Source organism: Amaranthus tricolor, chromosome 2 (assembly GCF_026212465.1).
Source record: "Amaranthus tricolor cultivar Red isolate AtriRed21 chromosome 2, ASM2621246v1, whole genome shotgun sequence".
NCBI classification, from domain to species: Eukaryota; Viridiplantae; Streptophyta; class Magnoliopsida; order Caryophyllales; family Amaranthaceae; genus Amaranthus; species Amaranthus tricolor.
This window is the reverse complement of record NC_080048.1, coordinates 40,285,953-40,302,166: the sequence shown is the minus strand read 5'-3', so window position 1 is coordinate 40,302,166 and position 16,214 is coordinate 40,285,953. Positions and strand designations below refer to the sequence as shown.

The window sequence follows — 16,214 nt, the reverse complement described above, 5'->3', positions numbered from 1 at the left end:
TGCAAGAATAATAAAGGATGATACATTTATAAGAAAGATGCAAGATGGTAGAGAAGAATTAAGTTATATGACAAATCATTTTGAAAGGGAAGATAAAGGCGAGATTGTCTCGCTTGCGTCTAAATCACTTCATCTTAGACGCAAATTCTAAGGATAAAATCGGAGTAAAAATTGACAAATGATTTTAAGATTTGTATGCTTTTAAAAAATTGTTGATTGACAATGAGTTCATATATATTTGCGTATATTGTGGGTGTTTGGCAACAGCCACCAACGACTGATAGCTGATTGGAGTGTTTGATTTGATAAGTTGATTTTCCCGGTTAATCAAATTAATTAACTAATTTTTAATACATCGGTAGGATTGGAGTAGTTTGTTGTAAATTAGTTAATTCACACCGACTAGTTGTTTTAACCAATTAATTAATCAAATACTCATATTAGCTAGGTCATTTGACCAAACTACTATCTATCTATACTAAAACAAGGTGAAATGGTTGAACATATACAATTTTTTCAAACACCCCTTATAGAAAATTATAGAAAGATTGCAAATTTATCAACCTAACAAGCTAAGCTGAAATTGTTGAATATACTATTTTTCTAAATACCCCCTTATAGAAAATTAATGTCTGGTAAATTTGTGTTATGTGTATATTCAATGCTCTAAACTATGCTTAGATGGTAGTTATATTCAAAATTTCCTTGGATGTGATTTGATGGAAATTGTGGGTTGACTTTATCTCTTAAACACTTTTCTAGAAAGAGCGAATAGTAGAGAGTATTTTAACAATGACGACAAAAACATTACTTTAAAAAATAGAGTTGAATATATAAATTATAAATCCAATATAATATCTCAAGTGTCAACTCTTATATGGACATTTTTTTTTTTTATCATTTTTCACCTCAATCTTTTGAGGTTATCTTTATCATTGTTGTCCAACCTTAGATACTAGGGCCTAGTATGATCCAATAACAAATGGATAACATCATTCAATTAGTGCATATACTCATTATGAGTAGGTAGTGGGTGGCTTGTTCCCATTTATTTGAGCTAAATGTGATTGGTGTAATTGCTAGCTTATTTCCATATGTTGCTTGTATCCCACTTAACATGGATATAAATTGAACCACATCATTCATTATTATTACTCTATTTTTTAATGATAATTATTGTATATTCCTTTCAAGTATTGGCTTCAATTCAATGATTTCCATAACATATTGCATTTGACTTTGTCCATTTTGCAAATGAGGATTGACTATTTACTTAATGATATCTTATCGAATTCTATCCATTCAATTAAAAGTCAATTTAACTAACTTTTTAAAAATATCTATTTTACAAAATTACCTCTATTGACTATAACTAAGTTGAAAAAGTCAACTAGAAAGATCCAGTGCTTGTAATACAAATGATTGATTTAGCAACACAAAATATCTATCATCAAACATATAATTAATTTTTTATTGTGGTATTTTGTCTAAAAAATATATTAATTTGACTTTTAGATTTAAATTACGAAAAACTACACTAACTAGTTATTATACAAATTAATTTGAGTATCTTTTTTTTTTAAAGGATCGAACAATTTCTTATACATCATAAAAGGAGTCGAGTATTCTAGAATCGTTTTTTTTACTTGTTTGTCAAATTTTAGGTAAGTTGTTGGAGATGACCTAAATAACACATTTGAGATAAAAAGGAACATATGGGATGAATGAAGAAGAAAATAGATGTAGTTACTTATAGAAATCGATATATATGTAGATGTTGATTAGTAATAGTCGACTCCATATTATTGGAATGAAGGGTTGGAATTGTTGTGTCAAAGTTTAGTTGTACTTCAAAGGCAAGAACTCGAAGAATAAGAAAAAGAACGGGGAAGGTCCAAAATCTGAAAAAGAAAAAGAGGAATATATTTGGTTGCTTTATAAGATCATCATATTTAGAATCGAATTCAAAACACTAGTATAAGGTGGGCTGAACACTATTCACTTCATATGTACTAACTATTAACCAACTCAGTTGCTACTTTTTTATGTTATATGTTATACAATTTAATATTATTATTAAATTTTTAATTAAATGCTCTAAATTATGACCTAAACATATTCGAGGTTAGATTCTCCCAAATGTATAATCTAAGAATGACAACCTTTGCTATACTTAAATAGCATATAATAGGCACTTTTGAGAAAAACTTGTTAGAAAGCAAGACATTGGTTCTTGATGCAGGAAAAGATATGTGCAGAACAAATTCCAAAGGCTTTCTAAGCCAAATGCATGAAATAATGCTTAAAGAATTTGTTCTTCCATATCTTGGATTAGAGTATGTGAGTAACTAATAAACACTACATAGGATCTTACTTTCTCCTTTATCATGTGGATCAATGTTGTCCTTGTGATTTGAAAGAAAATATTCTCAATCTAATATCTACAAATAAAGTCAAAACTTTAAATGAGAAAGGATTGAAAATTCAAATTTAACGTTACTAAAAGATTCTTAGATGAGGGATTTAAGATTGCCAAGACCACAGGGTATTTGAGCATCTTAATTATGTCATTCGTGAATTTGTTGTGACTGTAACATTCTCACTATTTTTTAAGGTGGGTCATAGTTAATTTCAGCCTGATAATAATTTTTATTCTCTAATTAAATTATTATATTTTCTTTTGACATATTTAATACTTTTGTAAAATATAATGAAATAGCAAAGTATTTTGAAGTACTAATATCTTTGAAGCTTCCTTATCTTAATTATGATTTGTGCAAGAAGCTTTTACTTCCACTCAACATGTTTTCATTTGAAAATGGTAAATGGCAAGTCAAAATTTGATGTGATTGATGATGCTACTACCTAAACTTAATCAAATAAAGTTTTTACCATGATACTCCCTATATCCCCTCGCATAAATTGGATTACTTTTCATTTTATTTCGCTTTTTTGATTTTGATATATTTTTATTTTGGTTAATACTTTTATTATTTTCTTTGATTCATATTCACAATTTTTTTTGCTATATTTTTATGTTGATTATTGTTGGGCTTTTATGTAAAGAGTTGGGTTAAGTCGGGTTGGATTATTATTGAGCTTGTTTGCTATAAAATATTCTCATTTTTTTTTCCATATGACATTATTATATATGTTGGTGAATCAACCCAACAAACTACAAAGTCGAACTAAATATTATAAAATGCACATTTTTTAAACGCGGCGGGCGGTCAAGTATAAACGGACTTTGACTGAACCATGCGCATTTAAAATTGTCGCTCGTCCCGCCTCAATCCAGCCCATTAAATTTTTGACCCACACGTTATCCTAACCAATTAATAAATCTAGTTGTGGAGTGTTGTCTTTCTCTCTCTATATATATATATATAACCAATTAGATTTCAATTTAATTCGATTCAGTTTATATTTGTTTAGTGCATCTATACACCCCTAGTTTTATCATTTTGCTTCATTTGTTATTTTAGTTTGTTTTATTTCTAATGCATCATTTCTATTTTCGAAAATGGACCGCCACTTTCTTATCTTATTTATATATTCTATCTCTCTTTTAATAATGTATACATACAATTTAACCTTTCTTTTTATTTATTATCAAATATCCATTTTTTCTTGAAAACACTTCACTTTTCTCTTTAATGTTAAATCAAACGAACAAAAGAATATACTTGTACTAGCTTAATGTTCATTTTCATGGAAAAGTAGTAATTATACTTCTCTTGTAAAATCAACGTCCTTAGAATAGAAGAAAATATAAATGATATTTTCACAGGGAAATAACTTCTCACGAGCAAGTTAAAGCTTTTCTTGAAAGTCAATATTTATGTCAAAAAAATGATCAATAATAAGTTAAGAGGAGTTATTGCTCAAAGTATGCTTGAAATAGAAAGTAAGGCTCTCATACTATGAAAAAAGACAAAAATTATAAATTTTGTATTCGTCAAATAATAATAATTAATGCCTATTGATCTCTGTTGTTGATAACTAAATAGTGGTAATAAAAATGATTTGTAATATAAATTTTTATGATGTCAATATAACATTGACATGGTAATGAATTAATGAAACATTGCTCGTAAAATTACTGTTCAAAATTTTTCATATCACATTTTCAAGTGTCCGGTAATATATTATGATGAGGTTTGCAAAGAAAATAAGATGATTAAACATTTTCAAAATTTAATTTCAATTAATCGTTCATATTATTTAATACCGATTTATAGTAGCATTTAAACACCCTAAAGAGCATTTATAGATGCTACCTGTCATAGTCTCATAAATTAACGTCATTGCGCATTTTCATTGTTGAATGTGAGAGATTGGACTAACTTTTCACTCAACTTGCTGATATTAAACCATTTCTTCTTTTTTTTTTTTTTGAGATGATAAACCATTTCTTCTTGGTGATTAACCTAATAATTATGCTGGTGTTGAACGTATTCAAAAATCTCTAATGACATATAATTTTACAATTTTTATGAAAGAAATAAATTTACCGGTCAATTCAATCAAAAGTTTAAATTGATGATTGAAATAACAGGTAATATTTTATGTTATAATATCTCTTCTCACCCGAGTGCCCTTTGAGCTAGAAATGCAGCACATGTACTCATCATACTCGGCTTGAAATATTCCACTTTAAATGAGAGTGGGTGAGATTCGAATCTGTGATCTCTTGTTTCATTAGCTTCTGATATCATGTTAAGAAATCAATTCAATCAAAAGCTTAAGCCGATAATTGAAAGCCCATGTTAAATTTTATACTCTAACACGCCCCTCTCCCCTCAGACCCTGACTTTGTGCGGGATGCTGGGTTGATGACCATGACTATGTCCATGACACTCCTTGCATGAGACCCTTTTGGGCTAAAAATGTGAATGCATTACATGTTCTCTTTATACCCTATGAAATATTCCATTTCAAATTAGAGATGCGTAAGATTTAAATTCGTGAATTCTTATCACATTGGCTTAATTCTGATACCATATTAATAAATCAACTCAACGTACCAAATGATTGATGCCCCAGATTATGTTCGAAATAAAATATTCTCTCAATTGTATATTGAATTCTCACTTAAAGCATGAATGCTATCTAGCTATGTAAAAGTCTTGATTTACTTTACAAAGTTTACACTAGAAAATCTTGTTAACATAAGTACATAACTAGCTATTCCCAATTTTCCAAGATCACAATGCAAAATCAAGATTAACGTCATAGTATTTTCCAATATAACCAAAGAATTTACAAACTAAATACACCCATTAACAAATTTTACATGTAACAATGTAAATATTCCTCCTCTCTTTTTATATTCCATATAAGGCCGCAGTAAAGGGATTATTCCTTATAAATGATCGATGCGAATTGTACCCTTGTCATAGAAGTGAATAGTAAGCCTATAAAGCCACAACCACTAATTGTTTCTTCATATTCCTTTGTAAATATAAGATACTCAAGATCATTTGTTCCTTTGTATTTTTACGTTTAACAAATCAAAGTGAGAACATTTTCGATGTCATATAAGAAATGCAAAGGGATGGTGTGACTCCACAATGATGCAAAAGTATTAATTTCGAAAAATTAGAGTCAGCTACATGAGAGCTCATTTCTAATCATTTCTTATCTTGGAATTTCTAGCAATCAACTCGATAAAACCTAATCACATCTCATTAAGTATCGATCATTAATTAACAAATAAAAAGATTAATCATGTGTTAAACCTACATCAAAATTGCATAACGCATACTTTCACTAATCATAAGATGATCAATCTCTGAAGTTCTAACCATCTCTCCTGTAACCCATATAGCATCCCTAGCATTTCCATGATGGCGTTGTGAGAAACACGAAAGAATCGAAAAGGGAATACGAAATAAGGTCGAGATAACTGCAAAACCATGCCAACCGTGGCGAGAACTTTCATGGTGGACGTAAATAGGCACATTAGAAGCATCTAAGGTAAGGTTACTAAACATGGCTTCATCAACAACCTTTGGAGACTTTCTTTTGGTAATAATGTTTTGCAACATTTTTTGTTGGATGGTTTTTTTGTGTAGGGAAAATTGTTTTAGGTTATATGAATTAGGGTGTTTTTTGTTTGTAATTAGTTGAATGTTTATTGGAAGAATAGAAAGAGTAGTGGAATGGAAAAAAAGAGAATGGTAGCTTTTTAAATGGGTGTTTGTTTACCTTTTTTGTCTTGTTATTGCAAGTTGTTAGTGGTGGGTCTTTTAGACCTACTACTTGCTTAGTGCTTGAGACTATCATTGACCTATACCTATTAAAATTTAATTTGATCCGAAATTAGCTTTATAATTTATCATAATGTGTAAGTTAAGACTCAAAACTTTTGACTGATAACTCAAAATTAAGCCAATTAAAAAAAAACCTTAAAATGTAGGTCAAATAATCTAACTTTAACCTGAACTAGAAAAGTTGACTCGCTTTTCCAATTAATCGTTCTTACATGTAACAGTTTATATGAATTTAAATCCATCTATTTTTAAACCAGTTTAATAATTCGTCGGATGTTAATTCGGTCTGTTTTTTAAGAAGAAGATCATTGGTAAACATTTGAGCTCGAACCTACTATTTCTCTTTTAAAGCCTTTAGGTACGGTATTAGGTTAATAATCAACTATTAAGATTGAAAAGGCTCGTTAAACCCAATATGATACTTTATAGCATAAGAATAAAACAATAATAAATTTATGTGCATAAAAGGTATGGACCTCTATTATCTTTGTATATTATTTTTACTTTTCCAACATTAATTAATGTTAAAAGGCATATATTTATTGCATAATTGAAGTAACTAATAGTACAAGTGATAATTTGTCCTTTGTACTAGAACCATGCATGGTATGAGTCATGAGATGCATATCTAGAATATATAATTCATTAAGTTATGGCTTGTTGTTTTGAATAAGACAAAGTCCATATCCAATTTATGGACATGAGAATTGCCCTATTTATGATGGTTTGTTGAATAAAATGATCTCAACTTGATTGAACATCCTCCCCAAGTTTTACTACAAGTCATAGTCACATATGATGCTTATTCCAAAACTTATTGCCCCACTAATTAGGGATAAACTCATATTGTTGCCAACACACATTTTTATGTTCCAAGGAATTGCGTTGAAATTGTAGCTATAGGCAAAGTTATGGTTGCAATTTATCATATCTAATAAACAATTATAGGTGTTGTGTTGAGTTGTTCACGTGTTGTTTGGGGTGGTTTAGGTATCACACTTATCATGTCTCAGTTCGGCACATATATGATTTAATAGTCCAATTAATACAAATTATGAGAAATTAGACTTTTTATTTTGAGATCGTCTCACTGAAAGATGATTTTTTTTATCATAATAATCGACAATTTTCACCCTCCCCAACCATAAATCAAATAGTCTAAAAGATGAGCAACAAGGGTATTGACTCTCTAATTTTCCATTAGGATAAAGGTGTTCATTCGGATCATCTTTTAAGTTGATTTATAATTATGTTTTATATCCAAATTAATTTTGCATAATTGTAAAATTCATTTTATAAAATCAAATTAAATTTAAATTTTATTATATTATTAAATTATTGAATTTACTTCGACTGCTTCCACCGAGTGATTGACTAATTGTTTGCGTTGTGGATTGTGGGATTCCTTTACCAGCCACCACACCGACAAAGGCGCCTAATTATGGTCGTCTTAACTACTTTGTGCTGCCTTTCCATATTTCTAAATTTAATTGATTTGAGTGACATGAATAATAATTTGATTTATTTTTATTTAAATTGTTAAATATTTTTTTCTCATTTCACAATAGTTTTGAATTAAAATCTATATATGAAGTATAAGATAATAGTATTTCTCAATCTATCCATGTATATAAAGCTATTTACATAAAAAATAAAATAGACCTTTTAAATTGAACACAAGAACAACTCAAAACACTTGTCAAACAACATATCAATTTGAAGTCTCAATTGTTATTATAGAGTTTTATTGTTGAAATTAAGACTACCATGCTATCGTTTTGTGAGTAACCAACATACTACCATTTTTCTAACTATAACTTTTAAATCCTATTTTCTTAAAATAAAATTATTAAGCATCGTTTTTCTCAAGTAAGGTCTTCTAACCCTTTTTATTCCTCACATTTCCATCTAACAAAATAAAAAAGGGTTACTCTTGTCTTGTATGAGACCATTTTTTGATATGACGACTTCAAACAAATAGAAAAAGTTTTACTATGAGACCGTCTAATACAGAAATTTCTAAATAAAAAAAATTAATATAAAATATAACCGCAAATGAATATGTAGCCTCCAAGTGAAGCAATTATCGTAAGATTTTGTCCAATGAAAAAGTAAATTGCCTTTTCTATAAATTGATAATGATAATCTATCATTACATTATCTAATTTAAAATATTATCTTCTTCAAGGTAATGGGATAATAGTGAATACAAAATTAACTTTTGCTTACCAACTCAGACATATATGAACATATAATAGTTGTTCAAGCATTTGAGAGTAAAAGTATTTTATATATATATATATATATATATATATATATATATATATATATATACCCATTTATTTTAAACAAAATATTTAGCCTTAAGAATGAGAGGGCACGTGCATCTATCCTTTTGGCGTGAAAAAATCTTATATAACGAAGCGTAATAGAATTTATAATATATTATGAAGTTTTATCTAGTTATAGCTTTTGATTGAGTAATGGCTTACTATGCCCAATATAGATGAAAGTGGGATTTGCCAAATAGGGATAATCATGCTTATGTTGTTGTCATTATCATCAGCTATTTAGGGATATTGTTCATTGATTCGTATCATGCAATTTCCTTCTAGAATGTCTTTTTGTTTTTTTAGGATTAATTAGTACTCTATTTGATGGGTCGAGCATAAATATTGTAATCTCTTAAAGACAAACGCAGTTATTTTATTTGTGTTTTTGGATAATGCTCATTTCAAATGGTATCTTACCTACATCAAATATGAGTATTATAATTGTTTGTGTCTCAAAATGCATTGATTATCTAAAAATGTTGAAGGCACCTAAGGTCTTGCCAAATTGGCTTGAATAACCACATTCTACCTAATCAAATTATAAATGACTTTAAAAGTCTCCTTAATGTGTTTTGATTGACAAATCGTATCATAATTTAATTTAGCCTATTTACTAGAAAATGACCAAAATGGATCAAACTTATTTAGCCTGAACTAGCCTAGATTAACCCTGTTTTTTATTTCAAAACCTAGTTTCGACACTTAAGCAAAAACCCAATTCAACCCAAATGCTAGATTAAAAATTAAAAAGACAGTTAAATAAACATTAAGGTGACACATTTGAGTCTTTACTCTTGAATTAGTGTAAATTAAATATCATGTCAATTGAAATATGTACTATTTTATCGAAATAAAATCTTAAATTTTATTCACGCTGCCTCTCTCGACCTAGTTCGTAAAAAATCATGTAGATTTGCTACTGATACAAGAAAGTAACAGCTTATATGAGACGTACATTTCAAGTGCCACAAACAACAAAAGATGGTCAAACATTAACAATAGCATACAATGATTAATTAAAAGTCATATCATAAATTTTTAATAAAAATATCACCAAATAGCAACATTTCAAGTCTTAATCTAAATTTCTATTATCTCCAAATTTTCATGAAACAGATTTTTCAGTTTTTTACCCTAATCAACAAAGATTTGATGATTGATTGCCAAAATACTAGAGAATAACAACAACGACATTTCACTATTGAAATGTTATTAAAATTGTCACCCATTCATACGGGTCTAAAGACTAGTTCTATACAACCTTATTATTTAAGTGATGTTCGATTGATCTTAATCTTAAGTACATAATATCTTCTGTGAAATGAATCGATCTTTCACTTTTATTGTTGGCAGTTGATGATAAAACCCAATTCACTTGAACTTGTGAGTTTTGATTTAATCTCCATACGTCCATCGTCTACAACTCATAGTCTCTAAAATGTATACTCAATCCGTACGTTTTCTTCAATTTGCAATACTACAATTTAAAAACTCTCACATTGGTAAGAACACATAAAGTAAACCGAAAACTTGTCTACACCCCCACAATTAACCATCATCTAAACAGAACAAAAACAAATCACATACTCTATATAATCTTATTCAATCTATGAAAATCAAGTTGGAGCATGTATCACTTTCTCAATGAAAGATCGATGATTCGATTCTCGCTGTTCCTTCGATTCCCTCCGTTTATTTTTCTATTTCTTGTTCTACATGTATCTTACTTCCAATGATCCCGTTCCATTACGTTGATTCAAAATATCTTTCAAGGATATAAGGCTAGGAACATGAGCAATGCTATCAAATGTCAATTCCTTCGTATAATCCACATACTTTCGATCAATGGCATTATAAGCAACAACATAACCATGTGAACACATCATATAAATCTTTCTATCCTTAAGATAATTTATAACTTGAATCCATTTGTAAGGATTACACCAATCCTTGAAAGGGTCTCGAATAGAGTATCGAATCGACCATGAATCCGATTTTCCATATTGCTCCATGACCCATACTTGAATATCGGGTCTAAACCTCACTGCATCGGTAGCACATATTGAAAAACGGTTTCCAATGACACCTAAATTCGACCAATAATACTCGTTCATCTTATCGGATTTAAAAATGGGTGGTGGCGAGATTGTTATAAATATCTCCTCTACGAAATCAAATCCACCAATGAGATCGAAATTATCGATTTTATTGTTTTTGTTATTGTTATTGTTGCTGCACTCCAATAACAACCAATGAATTGAATTATTAAAGAAAAAACCACGATTTGACGAAGGAATATTAAATGGTACATCCCCAATTTCTCTCCATTGTAATCCAACACCTAACTCGTATATTTCAGCTCGTTTTTTATGACAATAATCTATAAGCTTACGAAAAATTCGAACCACTTTATATCTATCGGTGCGTTTACAATAACCGAAACCCATAATCACATTTCTATCTGTGGTTGCGGTTGTGGGCTTTGGAAGTATGACAAATTCACGGATTATAGGATTCCAAATCAAACTCTGATTACAAATTTGAATCTTTGTTAAACAAATCAACCCATTACAACTATTTCCAATCTTGAATCCAAAATCGGGTAGAATAAAACCCGAATTATTATAATTTGAATTGGGATTATCAACATCGGATAAAAGAGACATTGATCTTAGAATATAAGAATCAACATCTTTATCAACGAATGATGTTTTATTGAAATTTTTAAAGGTGTTACCCTCCAATTGAAGGATCAAACATGTGGGCGTGTAATGATTATACAATTTAAAGAAATAAAGATCTGAAATCAATGATTTCCATGATTTACAAACAACCCTACAATTGATTAGGGTTTTTAATGAAACTCTTGCTAAGATATCAATTAAGATGTGACATGGTAGATTTGGTGGTGGGGAGGATAATTCCATTATATGAGAGAATTGTGAAAATAAAATGACATATTTGTATTCCATATTTGCAAATATATATATATATATATATAGAATATCATGAAAAAATTATAGTTTTTAAAATTAATGATTAAAAATAAAGAAAAAAATATTTTCCGATTTTGTTAAGTATATTTTTACACTTTATTATTACTAAATAAAGATTAGTACTCCTAAAATCGCTCTAAATATTATAAATAAAGTAAGAAAAAGTGAGGAGATGAGAGAAAATTAGGGAAGAGAATTCCATATTTGGTTTAAATCAGAGTTAATCTTGGCCATAAATCATTGAATATGCGTTCAAGGCTATGATTAGTTCTTGTGTGGACATAGTCCGTACAAAAATAGGGTGCATCAAATTTAATTTAATTTTTTTTATAAGATAGGTTAATGTGCGGTAGACGGTAGTTATCTTAAATGTCTACTTATAATATTGTTAATGTCTACGAAATAACTTAATTTATATTTTCGTTTATAAGCCACCTCAATTAGAGATTACAAGAATTTGTGATAAAATAATGATTCTCTATTTATTCGTGTTGTTGTCTATTGATTTTTAGTAAAACTTATTTTCTTTTTTTCAATGGTTGGTCAGACTAAAATGAGCGTAAATCAAAGATTTAACAAGTCTTGTATGAAGATCATTTTACTATGAGAAGAGTTATATATCTTATTATTTATTTCACTTATTGATCAGTTTAAGATTGTAAGTGATCACTTTATGACTATAGAAGGTGATCTTTAAAAGTATAAGTAACTATTTTACAGTAATAAGCTAAATGACACTGTAAAAACAATAAAGGTACATTGAGTCTGTCAAACAAAAATAGTGTCACCGTGAGACCGTATCATTTGAGAATTTGTTAACCAGCTATGTCAAACCCTAGTAAATCATAGGAGTATTATAGTAAGTTTGGTCAATTAAAACTAAATTAAACTATATTTTATATTGTATTGAACTATACTTGTAAGAATATTCAATTAATTTAAACTGATTTAATTGAACTTAGAAAAAATTAAATAAGCTTAATTATTTTTTTTAGAATTTGTAGAGATAAGAAAAGAAGAAATTAATCATTTTTATAGATGGGTAATGAAATCCCATCACAAGGTTGAAAGAGAAATCACACGACCACCACAGAAACCCATGATTCTCAGATAATAACAAAATTCAGTTAGTAAATGATTTCATTAACCAAAGCAAGCGAGTAGAGGAGCCTGTGTAGAACACACGAACTTGTATAGGAACATTAGTTGCGGTAATGGAGCGCAACCCTGTGTCGAACACTAAAACGAAGCAATGGAGGGCAGACAGGCGCAGGCGTGGAGTAATAGGCTGCAAAGAGGGTTGGCTTGATAGCCTTGAGAAGCTTAGTTATATAACTAACTAGTACTGATATTAACAAGTTTCCATCTAAACCTAAACAGCCAGACGGTTTATAAAAGAAAATCGAGTAGAATGCAATTGTCAAGTTTCACCACCAGAGATTCAGAGCCGCCACAAACACAGATGTTCAAATGATATTGATAAACTACGAATCGAATGCTAGCAATGAATAAAAATAAACTTGAACGGAGAATATCCAAACTGAGTATATCTAAAACTCAACAGAAACAGGAGCTTTTAACTCATGAGCAAAGACAGGCATATATTGATGTACAAAACGTACCCTTAGGCCATAATCTTAGCAGATCTGATAAAAAGACTGTCGACAACCTTCGAAACATTTGAAATGGTTTCGAGTGTAGCTTCATAGATCGCATCCGTCTTCAAATCATCAAAGATGATCAGGCATCCTGCACCCTGGTCGAGAGTCCCTGCGAATTTTTTGTCCAAAATCATCTGAGATAGTTTCCTCTCAACGTGATCAACCGGAAGTTCAATCAATTCAGCAATGTGGGCAATCTCAACACTTGAAAATGGCTCAATCAATCTGCAAAGGTTTTGCTCCAACAAAGTGTCATATAAAGATGATAGGTGCCTATGAACAATTGGATCTTCTTCTAGTTGAGCCTTGAAGTTCTCCAATGAAGCCTCAAAGAGTTTTAGAGAACGCTTCGAATAAGCATCGGCTATAGCTTTCATTGCATCAAGATCAGGGCCCAAGTACTGCAAGCCTGCTTTGGAAGATATTATCCCAGCAACATCATCAGCTTGATTCACCATGACTTTACACAAGAGCATGTATTTCAGACTGTATACTGCTCTGGGATCCTCGAGAGTATTGAAGGCCTCAAAAGCTTCGTAGAAGTAACTATAAGCAGTTTTATAATCTTTTTCCTCGGCATGGAGTATCCCACTCTGTAAGTCTATGGTCCCCTGCTGGGCTGGAGGCACGTAAATGGCATTGGCGGCTGTTCTAGCTGCAGTAAGAGAAGCCTTGGCTTTAGGAAGGTTTCTCAGAGAGAAATGAAGCTTGCTTTCCAGCAACTCAATGTCCACCAAAAGAAGTTTATCATCAAGCCTTCTAACCTCCTTAATCAGACCCGAAAGGAGAGATAATGCTTCAGAGTACTCCTTGATCTCAACCAACAAAGCCGCTAGTCTTGCCTCAACACGTTGGCGAAGAAAAGTTCTCTTCTCATCACGAGTCCACTGCACCATTTCCTTGCAAAGGGAGATCTGGAGTTCAGTTGTATTTGGTATTTTAGCCACTGCATCGATAATTCCACGGACAATTTTCGCAGTTTTAGCTTTAGGTATCATGGAGAAGTAGGATCTCAATTGTGTCAGAAGGATTCGAAGGTCCTCCGCTTTATTTTCTTGCTTGAGAAGATCAGTGAGATTTGAAATTGCCTGTTCTTTGATCCGCAAGGTATCAGGTGAAGAAGATGGATCAGCGAGCACTCTCTGCAAGATGGAAATAGACTCCTCAGCACTGCTCGCTTCCATAGCCAGCGTAAGGGACTCTGTGGTTGCTGGAAGAGCAGTGTCCATTATATCTATGTATGACCAAGAAAAACCAGCATACTATTAGGAAACACAAGTACAAACCTGTAAAATCTGTACAAATTTTATAGACAACAGAATTTTGTACACTAAACACTCTAGCTCTCTGGTGCAGTGTGCAAGAGCCATCACATGCACATATTTCTGATGTTCACTGCATGGAAGTTGATTCGAGGTGGGCTAGATGATAAAATTAAGGGAAACCATAACCACAACAGCTAAGACAGATAAAGGTCTAACTTAATTCAGATTTCCAAAAAAAATCTTCATAACCATATGAATTATATTTTTTTAAGTTATCATTCACCATATATACTTAACAATCAGCACTGTCCCCCATGTCCCAATATCTAGGGATAAAAATGCTTGAGCCAAAAGTCACAAATGACTAGAGAACTTGTACTTGGCAATGTACAAAACTCCATTCTATTGGCAACACATTAAACCTCGCACCACGAAGAACATTGCTATAGTATTAAGCAAGGCGACACACAAAAAGTATGCACCACATTCTAAAATTCAAATAAAACTAAGAACTTTTGAGTTGCAAAACCCCTGGGACAACTGGTTACCGAAGTTATTTGTGTTTTATAAGTCATTTCCCAGTTTTGCCATTCCAAGATATGATATGTGCATTATTCTTACTCCACGACGTTTATTAAATCCTCGTACTAGAATATAAATTTTCCTAGCAACTCTTATCACCCCCACTTTAACTCCCAACCCACATTCATTTCTCACAACTTCAACTTCAACTTCATAATCAGCTACAACTAGCAGTTAGCAGCTTTGGAACACTCAAACCAAAACACTTGAGCTCTCAATTAGTGATAAAATCGCTAACTCCCCACATAAAAGGGCAACTATCAAGATACCTATCGCATCATTTCCCTAAAATTGACTCAATACATCCAGTTTGCCTCTGAAAACTCAGAAAATTTTCATTGAACATAAAAACATAACAGTAATTGCAATTGTAGCACCCCACAGGCGACAATACTAGAAGACACAAAACTAGGTAAACTGACCATGTAAAACAAAAGCAATGATCTCACTCAAAATCATGTACTATCAAGCCAGATTCATCACTTATATCAAGACTATTCTAATACACCAGATTTATTCAACATCGAAATCAGTGTTTACGATTAAAATCATACATCTGAAATGTAATTATCTCTAAAAAATAACCTTCTGTAATCTACTAATCAGATAACAAAACCAACAAATTATCAAAGATTAAAAATTCGACATAATTTTAAATAAGATTGGCTAGCTTAAGTCGAACCCTAAATTACAAGTAATCAAATCTCGAGAAAACTATACACAATGAATCAACAGGAATTGTGAAATTAGGGCAGAAAACAAAAGCAGAAGATGAAATTATTGATCTATATGTGAAGAAATGGAGAAAGATTACAGAAGAAAATGCAAATAGAAATTAAACGAGAAGATCGAGATGGAAGAAAAACCTGAAATTGGGACGAAACTGAGTATGAGTTGGGTCCGAGTCGGATTCTTCGGGTTTTCTTGCTCAAGAATCTAACTAGCGAACCGTTCTCAATTAAGATCCCTAGAATTTAAGCCAAAAACATTTGTTTGCAAGGGAATAGGGATACTTTGGTAACAATTAGTTAACTAAGTAAATGTGTTTTTTAGTAGAAGGTGGGCTAGGAGCCTAGGATTGATCAATTTGGGTTTCTCCCCC

At 31.0% G+C, this 16,214-nt stretch overlaps 2 protein-coding genes across 2 annotated transcripts; both read right to left on the bottom strand.

Moving 5' to 3' along the window:
- Positions 1 to 9,948: 9,948 nt before the first annotated feature.
- On the bottom strand, positions 9,949 to 11,274 carry LOC130805811 (F-box protein At3g07870-like). Its single transcript, XM_057670596.1, has 3 exons — positions 10,336 to 11,274; positions 10,107 to 10,167; positions 9,949 to 10,025 (listed from the first exon to the last, which is right to left on the bottom strand). Exons 1-3 carry the CDS (start codon positions 11,272 to 11,274, stop codon positions 9,949 to 9,951), a joined length of 1,077 nt encoding a protein of 358 aa, XP_057526579.1.
- Positions 11,275 to 12,969: 1,695 nt separating this feature from the next.
- LOC130806076 (26S proteasome non-ATPase regulatory subunit 11 homolog) lies at positions 12,970 to 16,214 on the bottom strand. Its single transcript, XM_057670999.1, has 2 exons — positions 15,979 to 16,214; positions 12,970 to 14,499 (listed from the first exon to the last, which is right to left on the bottom strand). The coding sequence occupies exon 2, from the start codon at positions 14,492 to 14,494 to the stop codon at positions 13,229 to 13,231; it is 1,266 nt and encodes a 421-aa protein (XP_057526982.1). The 5' UTR covers positions 14,495 to 14,499; positions 15,979 to 16,214; the 3' UTR covers positions 12,970 to 13,228.